Source organism: Pygocentrus nattereri, chromosome 8, assembly GCF_015220715.1.
Source record: "Pygocentrus nattereri isolate fPygNat1 chromosome 8, fPygNat1.pri, whole genome shotgun sequence".
Taxonomy (NCBI): Eukaryota; Metazoa; Chordata; class Actinopteri; order Characiformes; family Serrasalmidae; genus Pygocentrus; species Pygocentrus nattereri.
In genome coordinates, this window is record NC_051218.1 from 13,692,843 (window position 1) to 13,713,080 (window position 20,238).

General features: G+C 38.2%; 1 protein-coding gene across 2 annotated transcripts in view; it reads left to right on the top strand.

Moving 5' to 3' along the window:
• glra1 (glycine receptor, alpha 1) overlaps nucleotides 1–20,238 on the top strand; it is a 73,760-nt gene that overhangs the window by 22,788 nt on the left and 30,734 nt on the right. For both annotated transcript variants that reach the window (XM_017690047.2, XM_017690050.2), the window contains one exon: nucleotides 14,839–14,906. In XM_017690047.2, coding sequence (XP_017545536.1) covers nucleotides 14,839–14,906 — 68 coding nt within the window. The remainder of the gene's footprint in view (nucleotides 1–14,838; nucleotides 14,907–20,238) is intronic.

The following is a 20,238-nucleotide window of genomic DNA, read 5'->3' on the forward strand; positions in this document are numbered from 1 at the left end:
GCTAACGTTGTTGAATGGTATTTGCCCTTGAGTCTCAAGAGGCAGGGCTAGGCGTTATCGCTGGACCACTGATTTTCCTCGATTGCTGGATTAAGAACAAAATGAGTTTTTACACCTGACTGAGTTCAGCCAGAGGGGTGAGCAACACTGCTGTATTTGTGCAAATACACTGTTCTTGCTTATTAACCCCTTAATCTGTAAGAGCCTGTATGTGAGCCCATACTTTAGTTCCTGACTCTTATAATTACATATCGATGACTTCAGCTTCAGTCTCTAAAATGGAACCTTTGAGGGGAAGGAAAGAGCATTCTCAAGTTTTAATGTAAATGAATGTAACAAGATTTGTCCTTTCATCATCAAATATTCACACAATGTATAAAGCAACTGATCTATTCAAACAATGCTGTAAAAAAAGTCAGAAAAGGAGAAAGTTTTGCTCAGACAGTGGCAATATATAATTAGTCTTATAGTATGTATAAATATATATATACACACACCCCGATCAGGTATAACATTTTGACCGCCTCCTTGTTTCTATGCTTGTTGTCCATTTTATCAGCTCCTCTTAGTATATAGGTGCACTCTGTAGTTCAATAGTTACAGACTGTAGTCCATCTGTTTGTCTGCATAATTTGTTAGCCCCTTTTACTTTTTACTTTGTTCTTCTGTGCTCCGGACCCCCATGGATATTTTTGGTTGGTGGGCTATTCTCAGTCCAGCAGTGACACCAAGATGATAAACTCAGTATCACTGCAGTGCTGAAAATGATCCACCACCCGCATAGTACCTGTTCTGTTAGGGTCCATGGGGGTCCTGATCACTGAAGAACAGGGTAAAAGGGGGCTGACAAAGTATGCAGAGAAACAGATGGACTACAGTCTGTAACTGTAGAACTACAAAGTGCAGCTATATAGTAAGTGGAGCTGATAAAATGGACAATTAGCATAGAAACAAGGAGGTGGTCATAATGTTATGCCTGATTATGTGTATATATATATATATATATATATATATATTAGTTTATAACTACAGAATATGTTATAGTAGATACTGCTATGGATGAGCCTCCTTATAATATAATGGTTAGTACAGCAACACTGAACAACTACAATTAGCATAAAGACCAGTTATAGAGAGCCTGCAAACAACAAGCAATCTATAGTAATGGGATAAACTGCATAGTAATGGTAGGACGAGTAGGGACCACAATGGAAAATTGTACTCATATGTTGTAGGGGTGTAATGTTTCTTCAGACCTTGATTTTTGAGCTATAGTTCAGTTCATAGTTGTTTTTGATGTGTACATAAGAAAAAAAGGGGAAAAAAAACAGGTAAAAAATTTCACACTTTTTATTTAGACTTATTTAGATAGACTGTATTTTATTTAGGTAAAGCTAGGGTCAAAACCTGGTTTCATCTGATAATAAAGTGTGTGCTTTTCTCAGCTGTCATATCCTGTGCGTGTTGAGAATAGCAGTGACTGCAGTTGGAGTCCTCTGGGCTCAGCGCTGGCACTGAATTCTTATTAGAGCCCTGTTATTTAGCTTTATTAAGAACTGTTCAGCCTGTTATAGACGCGCCTCGCTCCCGGATGCAAAAGCTTTGTGTTGAGTAGTGCCGAACCTCGGGGATGTTTGTCAGTGCGCCAGCTTCTCAAATGAATAGGAGCAGTATCCACAAATCGCCTTACAGGGCATTATTCACCATTCATCATCCAGCTTTTAATTATCATTTATCCTCAAAAAAGATTAGCCCTTGGTCTTTGTAGTAGTCTTGACAAATGCCCTGAAAATTGTTTTATATATTAAAGTGCTTCTTATTAATGGTTAATTGGAGCTATACATTTCTCAGCTGAATTGGAAAGCTGTAGTTCTGCTCTGCTTTGTGCTCTCAACATGTTATGATGATGTTCACCTTTTATATAGCAGACTGGAGAAGGATGTAGTGGATTTCAATACTTTCTTTGGATAGAAGCAATTTTAGGATGGCTGTTAGTATTCCAGCTGTTGAGTTCAACTTAATTAACAACTTCCACTGATATACATACTGTGCTGATAGTTAAACAGATATGGAGTATGGGGATACAGAGGGTGGGGGGGGGGGGTTGCGAGGCACAGCTTTACATAGGATAAATATAACACCGATTATTAATGTATTTATTAATGTAGTGTATTAAGAGGTTCAACTGGAATGTGTGTTATGGTCATCTTGTATTCCTGTAGCAACGTCATCTGCAAATATTGACAGAAATCTGACAGTTATTTCTCAAAACTCCTAAGTATTTGATAATATGTCATATGTAAGTAATATTATTTTTATTGCCTTCTTAATGGCCGTGTTTTTGCAGTTTTAAAACATATAATCAACTCAAAATAAGAGACAGCCAGGTTAAAGTACAGCCTCCGCACAACAGAGTTAGTTTTAATGCAGTGTAACAACAAAGCCACCCGAAGTTAACATTGAGAGTCATACCCCTGTGTAGATATAAAAACAGTTCATCCTTCACAATAGATTTATAACTTATTTTTGTATTATAATTTTAATATAAAAAATAAAATTGTATATAGGCAGATTCAAACAACAAACACTTAGACCTTAGATTGAATAAAGATTGTTGTAGTCTATTTAAACTCAAGGCATTGATAAGCTAAAGCATGTAATAAGCTAAATGTGTACAAAATGATTAATAAGCTGAAGTAAGTAATAAGCTAAATATGTACAAAATCATTATTTACAGGGTCGTTTCTGTTGGGAGGTGGCTGTCCCAATTACTATCCACTAAATTTCAACTTGTGAAAATAATGCTTAATTTTTTTTTCGTTACATTTTTTATTTGTTTTTTTTTTTAATGCTGTGTCACATTTTACGTCACTACCGAAACAGAGTTTCAGTCCATAGTTGTAGCCTTATTTTAGCCACACCCCTGCATTTTAAAGCAGGAAACAGGAAGAGACTGCACCCCTGTACCTCATGGCCACATGGTGAGCAGTGAGATCCTATTGTTTTAAAGGAAATGCGTCCCAAAGTCTGAAAATCAGTGTAGAACATTAAAAATTGCCACTACTGAAACACATTTTCTGCAATTAAGTAGTATTGTAAGTATATGTAGTATATGTAAGTAGTATTTTTCCAGTCAAATACTGACCAGTATTTTTGAGTTATACTTAAAATGAGCTGATATCATAACTACCAAAACAGTCATTATTGAAACATTTGGTGAAGTTTCAGTAGGGAGATGATTGTTTGGTCAGTGGAATGGTTAATCATTTATTGTCATTTTAAGTTAAACATAATTAAAGTGTAGTGCATTTCCAAGCAAAAAGATTTTACTCTAAAGTTCAAGTTTTGAACTCTGACTTTGAACTAGTTAAAATGACCCTAAATGACCCTAAAATGACCGTAGCCTCATGGTTCTGCTCCAAATGAGAGACATACATTCAGTGTCAACAGTCTTTGAACTTGATGCACCATCACTTACTGGTTGATAATCAGTACTGCTAATATATGAGATTTGTATGGCAGTGTAACACTTGGCAAAGCTAAATGTCTCAAAGTCACACTAGTTCCTCCAAGTACAACCCCAATTCCAATGAAGTTGAGACGTTGTGTAAAACATAAATAAAAACAGAATACGATGATTTGCAAATCCTTTTCAACCTATATTCAATTGAATACACTACAAAGACAAGATATTTAATGTTAAAACAGATAAACTTTATTGTTTTTTGCAAATATTCACTCATTTGATGCCTACAACACAAGTTGGGACAGGGGCAACAAAAGACTGGGAAAGTTGAGGAATGCTCAAAAAACACCTGTTTGGAACATTCCACAGGTGAACAGGTTAATGGGAAACAGTTGAGTGTCGTGATTGGGTATATAGGGAGCATCCCTGAAAGGCTCAGTCGTTCACAAGCAAGGATGGGGCTTCAGGCGGCACTGCATTAAAAACCGACATCATTCTGTAACGGATATTACCACATGGGCTCAGGAAGACTTCAGAAAACCATCAGTGAACACAGTTTGTCGCTCCATCTACAAGTGCAAGTTAAAACTCTGCCATGCAAAGCGAAAGCCATATATCAACAACACCCAGAAACGCCGCCGGCTTCTCTGGGCCCGAGCTCATCTGAGATGGACTGACGCAAAGTGGAAAAGTGTCCTGTGGTCTGACGAGTCCACATTTCAAATTGTTTTTGGAAATCATGGACGTCGTGTCCTCCGGGCCAAAGAGGAAAAGGACTGTCTGGATTGTTATCAGCACAAAGTTCAAAAGCCAGCATCTCTGATGGTGTGGAGGTGTGTTAGTGCCCATGGCATGGGTAACTTGCACATCTGTGAAGGCACCATTAATGCTGAAAGGTACATACAGGTTTTGGAGCAACATTTGCTGCCATCCAAGCAACGTCTTTTTCAGGGACGTCCCTGCTTATTTCAGCAAGACAATGCCAAGCCACATTCTGCACGTGTTACAACAGTGTGGCTTCGTAGTAAAAGAGTGCGGGTATTAGACTGGCCTGCCTGCAGTCCAGACCTGTCTCCCTTTGAAAATGTGTGGTGCATTATGAAGTGCAAAGTACGACAACGGAGACCCCAGACAGTTGAGCAACTGAAGTTGTACATCAAGCAAGAATGGGAAAGAATTCCACCTTCAAAGCTTCAACAATTAGTGTCCTCAGTTCCCAAACGCTTATTGAGTGTTGTTAAAAGGAAAGGTGATGTAACACAGTGGTAAACATGCTCCTGTCCCAACTTCTTTGGAACGTGTTGCAGGCATCAAAATCAAAATGAGTGAATGTTTGCAAAAAACAATAAAGTTTTATCCGTTTGAACATTAAATATCTTGTCCTTGTAGTGTATTCAACTGAATATAGGTTGAAAAGGATTTGCAAATCATTGTATTCTGTTTTTATTTATGTTTTACACAACGTCCCAACTTCATTGGAATTGGGGTTGTAGAATCATTTTGGGTATTCAGGCTGTCCTTGTATTAGGAAGTTGAAACCACCTTAACTGCAGACATTCTATAGTTCTAGATAGAATTATAGTATAGTATAGTATAATTGTAGAGTGTTCTGGTCAGTGGACACAGCATTTCCAGTCAGAATATGACTATATAAGTGATGGGATAGTTGAAGCAGTCTCTCAAATGAATCTGTATAAATTACAAAGGAAATTTAGTCTACAGTTTCCTGGCTGTAGAGTAAATACAGTTTAATACTATGCCACTAGCACAGCTCATATGACAACATCTAGTATTTTTTAAAACTTATTACTGATGAGCTGAAGTGATTCATCACCCCACAAAAAAACTCAAGAAACCATTCAGGAGACAAATTCAGAAATATTTCCATCAAAATCTGTTACAGCCTTGTAAAAAAAACAAAATTTAAAGATGCTTTTTAAAAAGAGTGTAGACAGCTGTAATAATCCCCTGAGATCATGCTGTACACCACAATACAACACAGTACAGTGAAATGCTGCTGGTATAGAGTGAGGCTGACAGGCAGTCATATGGTCACAGTCATATTTCTAGTAACTGGCAGGCAATTTAAAGCTGTGCCATTCCTGCTGTGGATTTCACTGCCGGAATATGGGATGCAGCCAAACCTCAGCCTAATCTTGTGTAACCCAGTATTACCCTTTAGGCCACATTTAAATACGCTGTGAGTTGAGGCAGAGGTGGTACCCAATGAGGTAGTTATGAGGCTGTGATTTTTGTGAGATAATCCTGATATTTGGTACTGTTACAAATGATATACAGAAATATTGAGGCACGGTATACATGCTGTGTTCATTAAAATCATTATGTTAAGTATGTGGTGTAATAAACAAAAAAATAGACTTAACTGAACATTAACAAACCCAAATACAAAAAGTTGTGAAACTGTGAAGCCTGTAAAAGGTCAAGTTGTGGACTACGTTTTTTTCAGTCAAAAGAGAATGTCCATTCAGAATGCTGTGTAGTCCAGGACTAGACTTAGTCCCTGCCTTGAAATTGACAGTGTTATATGTCATTTTTAAATATTGCATAATTGAGTTTAATTGGTGTGCACCAACGATATGGGAAGTGTTTTTTAACCTGCCAATATTTTTTATGTGCATATCTGCCGACGGCAAAGCCAATGTTGATGCATAAACATTTAGTACAGTAACGCAGCACTGCCTAAACATACTCATACAATAAATACGTCATCAAATATTGGTTTGAAATGTTGGTCTAATCTAAGCATCTGTCTGACGCCAAACATCTGACATTCAGGAAACATTTTGAATCAAACAATACAGATATGGTTCTGATATCATTGTGCATCCTTAGAGTTTTAGCATATTAGCAGTATTATGACAACCCTATTTTTTCCATTAGTTACTTAGAGATAACCATAGGTGTCAGCCCATACAATGTATGGTGTATGTGTGTTTATGTTGCAGTGTTGGAGGTAAAGGGCCGTATAAATCAGGGATAAAGGAGAAAATATATATATATATATATATATATATATATATATATATATATATATATATATATATGTACACACATTTTTTTTTATTCATTTATTTATTTACACTAGCCTAATAAGTCAGATCAGACCACAGGTGGTAAAGTATGAGCAAAGAAACAATTATGTGCAAAAGTTTGGGTGCCCCTATTTAATTCAGATTACATATTTTGTTGCTTTTCTAAGTGACAATTAGTACAAATGTGGCTTTTGCAAAAATGATGGCATAGTTTTTTTTTTTCAAATATGCTAAATTATACAAATAAATAGAAACTGTGCACAAAAACATTGCAGTAAGATGACCTATTTTATTGTGTTCTCTGTAGAGCAGTGGTCACCCACCCTCCTCATCCAAATCTACTTTCCTGCAGAGTTTAGTTCCAACCTGCATCTGACATGCTGCCTCCTCCCCATACCTACACTGTTGCATCTTATCTCAGTGAGCTGGAGCAGGTGTGTCAGACTGTGACTCTGCAGGAAGGTAGATCTCCAGAACCAGGATTGTCGGCCACTGCTGTACAGGATGGATTTAGTTACTCTCACTTCAATAATCAACAAAACCTCTGACTGGGGGTGTTCACACTTTTGCTTATGAGTGTGTACTGATTTTCAGAAATTCTCTTGCCATGCTCATGCTATACACGGACAAAACAAACACAGCCTTGTTTGAGAAACGAGCCGATCCGAATGCCATTCGGTTGTCTAACTTCTTTAAAATTGCTTTAGTAAATCTGCGCCCTGATCTTTCTTGCAGATGATACTACATCAGAGACATCAGAGACTTTTTGTTTTGTCAGTTCACCACAAAATGCAGCGTGACTCTCTCTCTCTTACTCTGTCTCTGACTGCCCTTTGATTATGTTTGACACCTAAAAAGTCATTCATTAATTTGTCATTAAATACATTTGTAATGTATAATTGAGTGTGTTTACATGCACTTAATAATTTTGATCAGAAAATCAGATTTTGTCAGTAATCTGATTAACGCATTTATGTTCACTTGAGTAAGCAGATAATGGGAAAACTCTGGGTCTGCATGAGTCAGATAATAATTAGATTTCTGCTTTGCAACCAGCCAATAAACTCACAGAAGACGTAACTTAAATATAATGTAAAATTCAAGGTTCATGCTGCGTCTTTTTTTTTTTTTAATATTATGCCTTTTATTTATTTAATCAGTGAATTTATACAGTTTGGAAGCTCTGAATTTAAGGGTTAACAGCTCTGGAGGTTGACACGTATGGCTCTCTGAAACCATGAACAGAACTTCAGAGTAAACACCTGCATGAGGTCGTTGACCAGTGTGTCCTATCCATCTGAGCTGTAGGGAAAAAACGAACCTCGTAATCCAGTATAATCACACTGCAGTCAACTGGTTCTCTATTCCGGCCTGTGTGCTGCAGCCCTGCTATTGATTTATGTCCCTCTCTGTGCACACTCCTCCAAGGCTGTCATGTCCCCCCGTCACTCAGCGCTAGCCTTAAGGGCAGGAAGGGATTCTGGTAATTTAGCAGCCTGTCATTACTTATAGGCATGTGACAGTGCAAGCTCAGACTCTTTCTCTCTCTCTCTCTCTCTCTCTCTCTCTCTCTGCGGCTAGCTGTCACCGTGCAGCCTTGCTCTCTCCTATCCTGGCCCACCGCTGCCAGGCTCTTATGAATTTTAATACAATCCTTCTAATGGTGAGGGTCGCCTCTAGCTGAATGAAACGTACAATGATGGATGGTGGGCCTACCTTCTAATCTCCTTATTTGGATGTTGTTGTGGTTTAGGTAGGCAATCTTAAAGGAAGCATAAATGGAATGCAGAAATACATAAGTGCTTCAAATTTTCAGTCAGGACAGTGTGAGAACAGTAATCAGTGTTTTTTTCTTATTTTTCCCCATTTGACTGTGTTTGTAGAGCTTGTTTGGTAAGCTATTTAGTTTTAATCTACCAGGGTTTTTTTTTGATTAGGTTGTTTTAGGAATGCACCAGTATAGGAATTGGAGAATGTTGATGACCAATACTTAAGCTGTATTTGCCAGTGCTGCTTTATAAATGTTTATAAAATATACAAATTAGAACTACATCAATCTGAATTAGCACTGCAGAGAAATGTACATTTAATAACATTTTTTATATAGCCCAGTAAAATAAATAAAAAAGCTGAATTTTTATACAGCAGCCCAGCATCACATAAAAACGAGGACAATAAAAACATCAAATATTAGTTTGAAATACTGGTCAAATGTAAATGGATCAACTTCTGTCCAATACTGTTTTCTTTAAAGGAAATATGTACTGATGTTTGTATGATCCCGATATCACTGTGCGTTCTTAGTTATTTACAAAGCAAGGACTTAAGGAAGCTATTTTGATTTTAGATTAGTTGAAGGTACCTAATGATCTTTTTTCCCCATTTGATTAGTTTGATGAGCTAACTGGACTTTAGCTGCATGTGCAGTACTATGTAAAAAGTCAGAGAACACCATTGATCTATTTAATTTCCACAAAAGCTCCGTTAAGTACAAGTTATTTCTTTTTCAGTGTCAGGAAAACAGTGACATTTTTCCACATCTCCAAAGCTTTATCCAAAGTTTTTAAGCATCTTTAAACACAAGTAATTCCAAACCCATTCAGTGATACCGAGGCCTGGATTCTGTGGGTGGTCAGTCCATAAAGCAGCTTCTTTGTTTGATTCGAAAATTTCCTTTTCTCGGTAACCTATTCTTGACACCTACAGTTTCAGACTCAGCCTCAGGGTTGATTTGTCCTCTCACAGTGGAAGGATGGACAGAAACACCTGTGGATTTTTTCAGATATGAAGTAAGTGTGAAGCTTGACTTTCTCCTCTCAAAGACAAAAGCTTTAATGGTGAGTTGTGGTGGTCTACCAGGTCTTGCATGGATATGAGGAGATCCATTTTCTCTGTATCTTTTAATCATTTCCTGACACTCCTTGACTGTTTTTTTTGCTGACTTTCCCTTTTCTCATGCAAGTGGATTATCTTACAGTTAATCTCCTCAGAAATATCTCCCGAATGAATAACTTGTATTTAATGGCCTTTTTTAATGGAAATTAAATAAATGAAGGGTGGTCTCTAACTTGCACAGTACTGTTACTACAAATAATAGAATGATTATTTTCATTTGGTTGTATTTATAGAGCTAGTTAGGAAAGCTATTTGAATCTCTTTCCTCTGGATTATTTTATCCATAGGCATTATAAAGCGGTTTTCTGTACTTCACACTGGGGAGTTGTAAAGCTGTTCACCATGACATTGTGGGAATCTGTAGAAAATGACTATGAATACTCCCATGTTAACACCAAATCCCACGCTTGCTGATGCAGTGGAGAAAATGTGGTTCTCTGGCTTGTTTTTTTTTTCTGTATAAGTGAATACCCACCAGGGCTATTCGCAGCTTCAGTTTGAACTTTCTCCCTTCTTTTAGATCAACTGGGAGCTTGACATTTTTTTTTCTATATCACAGTAGCTTCTATATTGAGGTGCAAATTGAAAAACGCTCTGTGCCAGTAGGCACACTGTGAGTCAGCTCAGACGTTTATGCATGAAGAGCGGCAAAGGGCTCTTGACATTTACCCCACTGTTGACATACAGCACTATGCACTTGTAGAGGAGGAGACTGAAGAGCACTTTCTCCTCTTCTTCACAGAGGGCAGAGTGAGTAGCGCTCCACTTGTCTGTGTGAGGGCAATATATTGTATATTAGTGTAATAAAAAGTGAAGTTGCCGTGCCAACACCTTATAGGTACAGCCTAAGCGATATGAATATTTAATGTGGCCTGGCCATTGTGTTTCTGCTGAGAGCAGCTGGAATTTTAGCCTAAGCAATATCATTAAGATTTCTTTATTTATACGGTGCATTTTCATCAGTGGCGCGCCACTTATCGGGAGGCATCTTGAGTGCCTGTTGATTGTAATAAATTTGTTCCCTTTGCTTTTTTGAGGGGTGTCGTGTGGGGACACCACTTTGGACACAATGTTCTCTTAGATAACTGACTTTAAAAGGCCCATATTTTACATTCTTCCCCACACAACTCACATTGTGCAGCTTTATGACCATTATGAACATTCCCCATCCATTTTATGCTTTAGATTTAAACAGGTTTTATTAAAGGTGCTGTGCCTTTAAAAGTAATATGAGCTCTGTTGTGATTGGCTGCCTTTATTGTGTTCAAAAATCAAGGTTGAAACAGTCTTTATAACTTCAGTGTGAAAGGCAGAGTTGAACTGCTGTGGGCTGGATCAGCGGATATATGTAAATGTTAGTGATGCGCCAGTCCAGTGCACTGGATTAGTACTGGCATTCATACTGACCTTATTAAGACAAACATGTATCAGCCAGATGTGACTAATCCACCATTAATACTGTTTCTTAGACACAGTCGGTCTAAAATACAGATAATAATTAAGAATGATTGTATTATGAGCAAACTTGTTTATTTAAGGCGACATGAAGTGAAATGTGTTTCTCTACAATGTGCTGTAGTGTGACAAAATTAAAGCCCCTCTTAACAAAGCCTGACTTAGCACGTCAGAGTAAAACTCTGTAGTGCTTCACACCAGCAAATACACATTTCAGACTTTTACATACTATGAATGCTGTAAAGTTACTTTATTAATGGCTATTAATTAAATTATAAACACGTTATAACACATAAATAAATGGGGAAAGAGCGACTTGTTGCGTGCCAAAATCATGAGCCCACATTTATCTTACTTTCTCTTCTTCATCAGTCAGCACTAAACCTGTCAGCTTCATCAGATATTCCTATTCTTCAGACATGAAGGGTCACTGCTGGCCATTTTTAGATGTGTTCCAATTTCATATGAATAGTTTTAGTGTGTCCTGTGACCTATTTAACCATAAATAAACATTTTAAACCATTCATAACCCCTTTATGAGGGTAGTTTTTATCATGCAATATACTGTAGGCTAACACAGTAAAATGATCATATTTTTGGTTGATTTTGAGATAAAATGCTGAAGGTTAAGATGCCTACAATGATGAAATAAATAGTTATTATATCACATAATATGACATCACAAAAACAAATTCCAAATGGCTATTTTAACAGCTTAGTTACCATATATGGACCGTGTAGACTAGACGGCGAATGGTACATATTGAAACTTTAGCAGTGTTTACATACTACGTTAGTGTCTTCAGCAAAGAAAATTCTGTTTTTCATTATATGGGCCCTTTAAATCAATGCCTAAGAGTTGGGTTGACATCATTCTCAAAGTTCTCTGCTGCCAACAGAGCTACTGATGACTTGGCTGAGACAGTGTGGTCTGAGAGCAGCTATAAACGAGTCACTATGCTGCTGAGTTGCAGCATTGGTTAATAAAATGGTGAATTGCTCTCTAGGCTCGCTGCTCTCTCCTCTGCATTTGCATCTGTGGGCAAACCTGTAATTTGTCTGCAGCCCATGAAGGTTACATTCACCCAGGGGGAAGCCGGAAAAGTGATCTATTGCCTGTAAGTGACAAAAATAATCTCAGTAATGAATCTGCAAATGTCTTCATTCAGCTTCTTAAGAACAGAATTGTCTCAGCTTGCTGGTAGCAGCCATCGAAGAAGCTTCGAGAAGCCACCCTCTTTTGGATTGGCTCTTTTCCAGAGAGGGGAGGCGGTGGGGGACGACAGCGCAGCCCTATCAGAGTGGGACTGTGTCATGTTTATGATGGCGCAATATACAGAAGCGCAGTGAAACGTGTGACGCTTCTTAACTACTTAATTTTGTGCATAGAATGTGTGGGGTGGTATGGGGCTGAAACGAGCATTTGATTCACTAACACAACCAAAAAAAAAAGAAATGTCGACTTGGGCTGACTGTTGCGGCCCTTTCTCAGTGTGTTGTGTTCAGGAGTGCTTTGTTTGCAGAGCCCAGCAGATCATTTGGCAAAAGCCTGGTAAAGCAAATCATTCCTGGCCGTGAGTCACCCCAGCCTGACAGTTAATGAGCACTCTCCCTTTCCCTTCTGCTCATTGGAGGGGCCGGCAAATGAACTGCAGCGGCAGAGAGGACGCTACATCTCCCTATAGCACTGCATCACATGCAGCCAGGAACGTCAAGACCAGATAAATTATTCCAAGCAATGGAGCCACCCAGTGCATATATAGACCAGAGTGGCCATAAAGGAATAATGTAGTGGTTTTCAACCTGATCTCTATCTGCCACATTTGTGGAGCTTGGTCGATTCACCCAGGCAAGAATTTCGGCAGGTTTCCCTGAACTGAGCAACAGAAAACCTATTGGCTCAAAACGCACTTCTAACAGAAATCAGTGGTTGGTTACTTCAGCACTTGCTCATTGGTTTCTATTAAACATGTATTTAAAGCAACTGACCATTGCCGTTAGAACTTAAATCGGGCCCAAAATTTCTTTTTATCTGAACCTGAACACAGCCTAAGAACTTCCTGTCTGCAACCCCAATCATCACGTTTTGAGTCTCAAACTGAACTGAGCCCAGCAAAATTTTGTCTGAACGTGACCTGACCCAAACCAAGCTCAACAAAATTCTCTGCCCTGGCCCATCGTCATTCCCAAAACCTTTTGATTTTAATGACAGTGCCACTTCAATTAGCATGTAGCAACAATAGTGACTATCATTAGATCCCATATAAATGCAACAAAAAGGACTATAAAAATAATGACATCATAATATAGTCTGAACAGAATGAAGTTAAAATTCCACTTTGCTTTCACAAACTTCTCAAACGTTTTTTAGTCTGGATAAACTTTCCATACTTTCCATACTCATGATGTGCAGTGACAAACTATTATGTTAGGCATCGTCTGTTTAATCCTAAAACATATTATAAGTAACATAAAAAATATCCTTTTGGTCAAACAAATAAAATATAAATGTTCTTTTGACTGCAATAAACTGTACTTTCCTTGAACTGAACTGTGTTATTTACCTGACATCCTTTTTATCACAGACATTCGTCCTGTGGACCTTGTTGATATATTCTGTCCACAACATCAATAGGTTTGAATTTGAAAACATGCTTTATTATTCAAAATGTGAATAATAAAAAAATGGAAATGTTTTTATTATTTAACATTAGCAATGGGAAACTGGTAGGTATTCATGTTGGATGAGTAAATGAAGCAGACAGTGTCAGTATTATGTTGGATTGCTGATGAGGCTCTGTTGTTATCTGAACAAGGTCTTTTCTCCTCAGTGGACGATGCAAGAACATGTTGTGTCCTGCCGAGTTCAGACAAATATATCTAGCTCTAATGGCCTTCTGCAGAGATTAGACTGAAAAACCCTGGACTATTCTTTTACAACATGCGGATCCTGATATTTTGTTTGAAAATAACTCTTGCATCATAAACTTAAATTAAGCCTTATAATGGATAACTTTAAGTTGCATACCAAGATAATAACTTCCACTGGGTATATACTTTTATATCATAGAGGAAATTTGCAAGCCTAAAAGTGATTAAAACTGCGCTGATTATCTACCTATTCAGCACTGTGAAATGCTCTATGGCTTTGGACTGTGGGCAGAAACGGAGTTGCATTTTCAACAGGCTGTTTAGCAGGCCTGTGCGTGACCGTTCCGGAAGTGTGGAGCAGTTTGACAGAGTATTTATGAGGTTGTGAGCGCTGCGTCACTTTGAATATCCCCTCTCTGTTTTATACCGCAGTACAGAGGTGATGGCATCTTTACTTTTCCTTCTTCTGCTCCAAACATAGGGGTTCTGTTATACACTTTAGCACTTCTGTCTCCTTGAAAGACCTTTGATATTTAAGCATCTTGGCAATCATACAATAGACATGGACCTCACAACTCGTGTAAAGAATAATGGCTGGCTTGTTTACAGCAATGCCCTCTCAGGTTTCACTGGAAGTCTGTTCGTGCCATGGTCTAATCTTATTAATGCTTGTACTAGCAGGTATTCCGGCCCACCGAGGAGGGTCACCTCAACATTGCGTTATTGTCTCTAACCTTGAGGCTGTCCTCTGAGAGGAATTTATTTTAGCTTGTCTGTTCACAAAGTATCTTTCCTTATCTGACAACAGACTGTCTTTATTTTTAGGGAAAACACCTTTAGCCAGTGTCACCTTGGTAAATTATGCATTTCAAGGTTAATGACTGTAGTCTATAGTTTAGACTGTTAATGGTATTGAAATTGACTTTTGCATGTCTTAAGCGCCAAAAGAAACAAGCAGGTAAGTTATGATAATTGTAAACTTGATATCAAATGTTGCATAAAGTCTAACTGAGCATATGGGGTTAATTTGTTATTGTTAGCTTGACTAGTATTACATCCTGCCTGGCTAATATGTCTTTTTTGCTTTTTTTCCCACAGGCCCCCCTGTGAACGTAACATGCAACATTTTTATTAACAGTTTTGGATCCATTGCTGAAACAACAATGGTGAGTCTAATATTTATGTAAAACATAATGCAGCACTGCGCAAAGTCATAGACCACACCTCACTGAAAAAGATACCTGTACATCAGTTACATATATAAAAGTCATGTTTGTTCAAAATGATGTAATCACGTTCTACACGCTAAATTTTCAATTGTTAAACCAACATGATGTTTTGATATTAATGTAAAGCTTTTCTTTCATGTAAAGTATATTCAGTTATTATCTATTAAATCAACATGTCTTGATTCCAAAACACAACAGTTCACTGATAAAGTCTGTTTTAAAGGACTTGGGCTTTCTTGGACAGTGTGTTGCCTTCTAGCTCCATGACAATCTTCTAAAGCACTTTGAAGGTGTACTTGAGTTCAGGAGGGTAGTTTAGGTTCAAAGCACACATTAGGCCAAACAACAAGGCAGCAGCTAATGCAGTCCAGTTCCTGCAACGCCACCTGACCCTCGAGGACAAGCCTAATGTTGTCTGGTTTATCACTGGCATTTGATTCCCACTGTGGTCACCTCAATGGATCCCTGGATGAGGGCTTCATCTGCCAGCCTGCACAATGATATTTAAAAGACATTTAAAGACCGCTAACATAGCCAGTGAATAATAGTTTACATTAGCATTTAGACTTTGTTTTGCTCGATATTACCAGCAAATAAAAAGCTAAACTTGTTGAAACATGGCATGTAAACAGACTACCTCTAACTCTGACTGACATTTGATAGGTTTCAGTTACCTTCACCATGTAGAGTGCTGTCCAGATTCACAGTAAATCTTCCAAAACGAGGGAAAAGATGTGTAGTATGCTGTATGTATGATTCCACAGTGACTGTTTTCTGTCCTGGAGACTGTACCAAAGAGGCAGGATTTTCCATTTCTGGCTAATAAAACATAACTACTTTTATTCTTCTTAAGATGACAGACTAGCCGAATTACACGATTTAAACATGTTCAGAAAAGAAATATAAGTCAGTTTTGCATATTTGCAAACTGCATATTTGTAAATTGAACAACCCTACATCTTCCATTTTTCCATGCAGTTTCTAGCCAAATTTGCCATTTTCCAAATATCTGTATGATTAAATCGTTGAGATGTGAATGAAGTCATTTACAGTGGTCTAATGTCAAATGGGTAATTGTAGAGAAACTTACTCTGTCTTTATAGTGGTGGCGATAGGAACCAAGAGTCAACTTGTCTACAACACAAATGGATTATATTTACCACCAGAACCACCAGCGACTTCTGACATGAGTTTTTATATGTAATGTTGATGATGGTAAAATAGTGGAACATAAGAAAAAAATTATTTTCCTTTGGGACTATTTTCTCTCACAGCCCAGCATGTGCTTCAAAGGCCAAAACTTTATTTCAAAACTATTGTAAAACAAAGTCTCAGATGCAGGGTCATTAGAATTAACCGAAACTATTAATACAACAAAAAATGAGCAGTTAAAAATTCTAAAAATAAAAAACCAAATGAAAATTTAAAAACTTTAATAACCTGCTTAGGCATCAGGCAGTGTATTCACAACCATTTCGTGTTATAACTGAAATAAGAAATCATGTAACCATGTAATCTGCTTTCAGTTTTTAAAAAAATCTGCAGGACTCTGTTCAGTTCAGTCTTAGAAGTTGGTTGTATTTTCTGCTTCTTATGATCCAAGTAATCCCTTAACCTTGCTCCTCATTTCAAATGTCATTTTAGTATTCTAGTGCAAATTTTTTTAAATCTTTTTTCTTGCCAAGTAACAGCTTCACATCCTTTCAGACCCATGGCATCGAGTTGTCTTCTCACAGTGGAAGGATGGACAGAAACACCTGTGAGAGTGGAACTTGATTTTCTCTTCTCTCTTTCAGAGATGAAAGCTTTATGTACTGTTTATCTGAGAGGAACAGTTGTGGTGTCTACCAGGTGTTGCACGGTTTCTGCTGGTCCCAACTTTTAATAAATTTTTGAACTCTAGTTTCACAAACTCCTGTTTTTTTTTCTGTCATCCATTTCATATTTTTTCCTTTGACTTTAGTTTCTATCTTCTGAGAAATATCTCCAGAAAAACAAAATGAGTAACTTCTTCTTAATGACTTAGTAGTTTTGACTGGAAATAAAATAAATGAAAGGTGGTCTCTGACTTTTGCACAGACTGTAAAAAACAATTCTTACTTAGCAGGAATTACTTATGCCATTGCATACATTTTGCCTGAATTCTAAAGGAAATTGAGAAAGGATGCTGGCAGCAGCTTGAATGCCTTTGAAACCTTTGCCTATAGGCTGTGGTGTCACATTGCTGTTTTATTGAATGTTTGATTAAGCACGCACAGTGTGTGAGTGCGTTTTCACACTCATACACGCAAGAGCTGACTTGGCATTGCCTTAAAACGCTCATGCTTTTGATTCACATGCAGTCCGACAACTTCCCCTGCTAGGTTGTCGGATGAACTGTACACAGAACACCCTATATTACTTAAGGGTACAAAGGGAGGTGATGAAGCACGCCTGCTGATATCTATTCACACCCTATTACGAGCACTTCACAGTCCTTTCAAATGTTCTCCAGGAGGTCTATACAAGAATCTCGGACGCCAAACCCTGCTACTGAGCAGCCCAGAAACTGCTGTGGCCTGCAGGAGCAGCTCATGCAGAACAAATGCAGCATTTTCCACTCCTTTTCTCCACCACAGCTAGTGGAATTGATCCGAGTGGCCGGCACTCGCGTTCAGACCCGTGAGAGAGGCCGGCCAAAGGAGTGGGGTGAGATGCTCACAACCAGGATGACGTCAATAAATCTTTAGTGCTTATAAGCTTGCTGAGAACAATCTTTCATGCTGTAATGATCCGCCCAGCTCCGGCCACTGCTGGGACCAGCAATCCCCCCTGGACCACGCCTGTCCTAATTGTTTATGCCGTTTTGAAGGTACGATGCCCAGGGGAGTGGTGAGTGGCTATTTAATTAGCTCACCGGCTCTTCATTTTCTAGAGGAGGTTAGAGAGTGAGCTCATAAATCCAAGAAAGTCTGCCATTTGTTAGTGGAGTTAGTCGTGGCAGACTCATGTGAACAGCCAAACTTTTTCTAATATGTCACCGTCAGGAAGGGATCTGGCCTTGGGCTTGAATCACATTATGTGTGGGCTGTTGTCATAAATCAGTCTCTTTAGCCTGGAGAAATCATAGAGGGAAATATGAATTCTTTTTTTTTTACTTCCCCCTTTAGTTTGTGCTGATGAATGTGTGCCCACTCTCTGCTTGTTTGCTAGATCATTCTGTTGGAAAATAGCTCTGCCTTTGAAGGGTAGCCTTTCACTTTAGGCGCACTGTTCTCTGTCCAGAGATTGGCTGTAGTAATGAATGTCAGGTAACCGTAGTTGACTAGAGAGAACGATTTACAGTGGCCTGTGAAGCTCGTGTAATCTAGCATGCTCCTAAAACAATACGGACGATAGAGCAGGCAAACAGAGCACCCGAGAAATCACCTGAGGCCATAACATTATAGGAAATGTGCACCACTAGCTTGCTGTGCTGCACCGTTATTTTTCCAGTGGACATATTCTGTATATTTATTATGTAGAAGTTGATTGTTATTTTACAGCGGGCATGGGTTGTTTCTTAGAAGAGAAAAATATTGACATGGTGAAATCAATAAAGACTGCTACTCCGACTGTGCTGTAGCGATTGTTCTTTCCGAGACGTAAATCTAATAACCTGAAACAGATGATTCTCCTCCGTCAAAATATTTTGTAATTTGCCAGACTAAAGGGTCACCTCACATTAATATAATTGCTCTGGAATGTTGTGGCTGATTGCCATCACAAAGGTCACCTGGTATATTTCCTCCAGCGCTGATAAGTCACCCAGAGGTGCGTTACTGCCCAGACAGTTTAATGATCTCCAAGAAATGATAGAACTGCATGACTGTTTTTCAGAGAAGCTCACAGTCACGACTGGCAGTCACGATTTTGGGAGTGAAGTGCTGCTGCTTTTATGGGGTCAGTTTTTACACAGCTCACATTTTGCAGGCCTATCTTCACAAATATTGATTATTCTAAATTATATTTGGAAGGAAACGCCCTGACTCATTCGAATCGCATTTAGCCAAATGATGGAACTGCACTATGTATTGTTTGTTAATCATAATAACACTGGCTTTTGTCATACTGATATCCCAGAAAGGCTGCAGTGTGCAGATTTGCTCAGACACAAAAATTAGTTTGTGCGCTGTGAGCATTCTGAATCATAGCTCAAGATGAGTTTCTGTGGGTGAATGAATACATTCCCACAGTCCAGCAGACACAAATATGCTCTTAAAATAAAATGCCAAAAAGGCATTTTAATGAACATTTGGTTCCCTAAAGAAGCTTGGAGTGAGAAGTACATATAAATGTGAAGAGCCTTTTTAAATTTTAATATCTTTTTAAGTTTAAAATCACGACCGAGACCTGGGCAAACAGGGTCAGCTTCCAAACTTTGTAGCAGCTAAGAGTGAGACAAGATCAAGACCAGTTCAACAGTTTTTAAAGAATGTAACAACAAAATAAAGAAAGGAATAAAAATTATTTTGTAGTCAGTTCAATGAGAATATAAAATTATGTCGTAGTAATAATAATAATATTAATGATAATATAAACCAATCTAACTTTTAGAAGGAGATCATGATATGGTTAAAATATATTTGTCCCTTCTTCTTGATCTTAATGTGTTTAATGTAGTGGTGAACCGCAACTATTAGAGCCAGGCTTTTATTTCAGGTCATAAAAGTCAAATCCCTTTCCAAATCCATGATGATGCTACAACAATGCACTACAATGATGCTCATTCTGCTAGTTCCCTTTAAGATTTCTATACTGAAGTATAGTTCTAGACTGAACAGGGACATTTGAACCGTGTAAAAGAAGACATGGGCCTTGCAACAGACATTTCCATATGTTTGACCATGTATGTTGCACTTTTACAGTGACTCCCTCATAAAACAGTCCTGGTATAGAGCCTTTTCTGCTGTTTTTCACTGGTAACATTTGACTGAAACCCCTAACTACTGCTTGCTTTGACAATGAGTGATGCATCTAGGACTACCAGGAGGCATAGAGTGACCATGACCCTTTGGAAATCAAAACGTGTTTGGTTGATTCCATTGTCACTTCCTATATATCTGGACATTTCATAGGCATATGTGTGCTATATTAAGGTAATGCGTACAGCCCTTTGTCTAGCTCCTGAAGCTGTAACCAGTGAGAGAGCTGTATCTACCTAGATACCACAGGACAAAAACCCTAATTGAACAGTTTTCCATTTAGCGTTTCAGGATCTTGACCTTTTTGTTTCTAACATCACTTAATA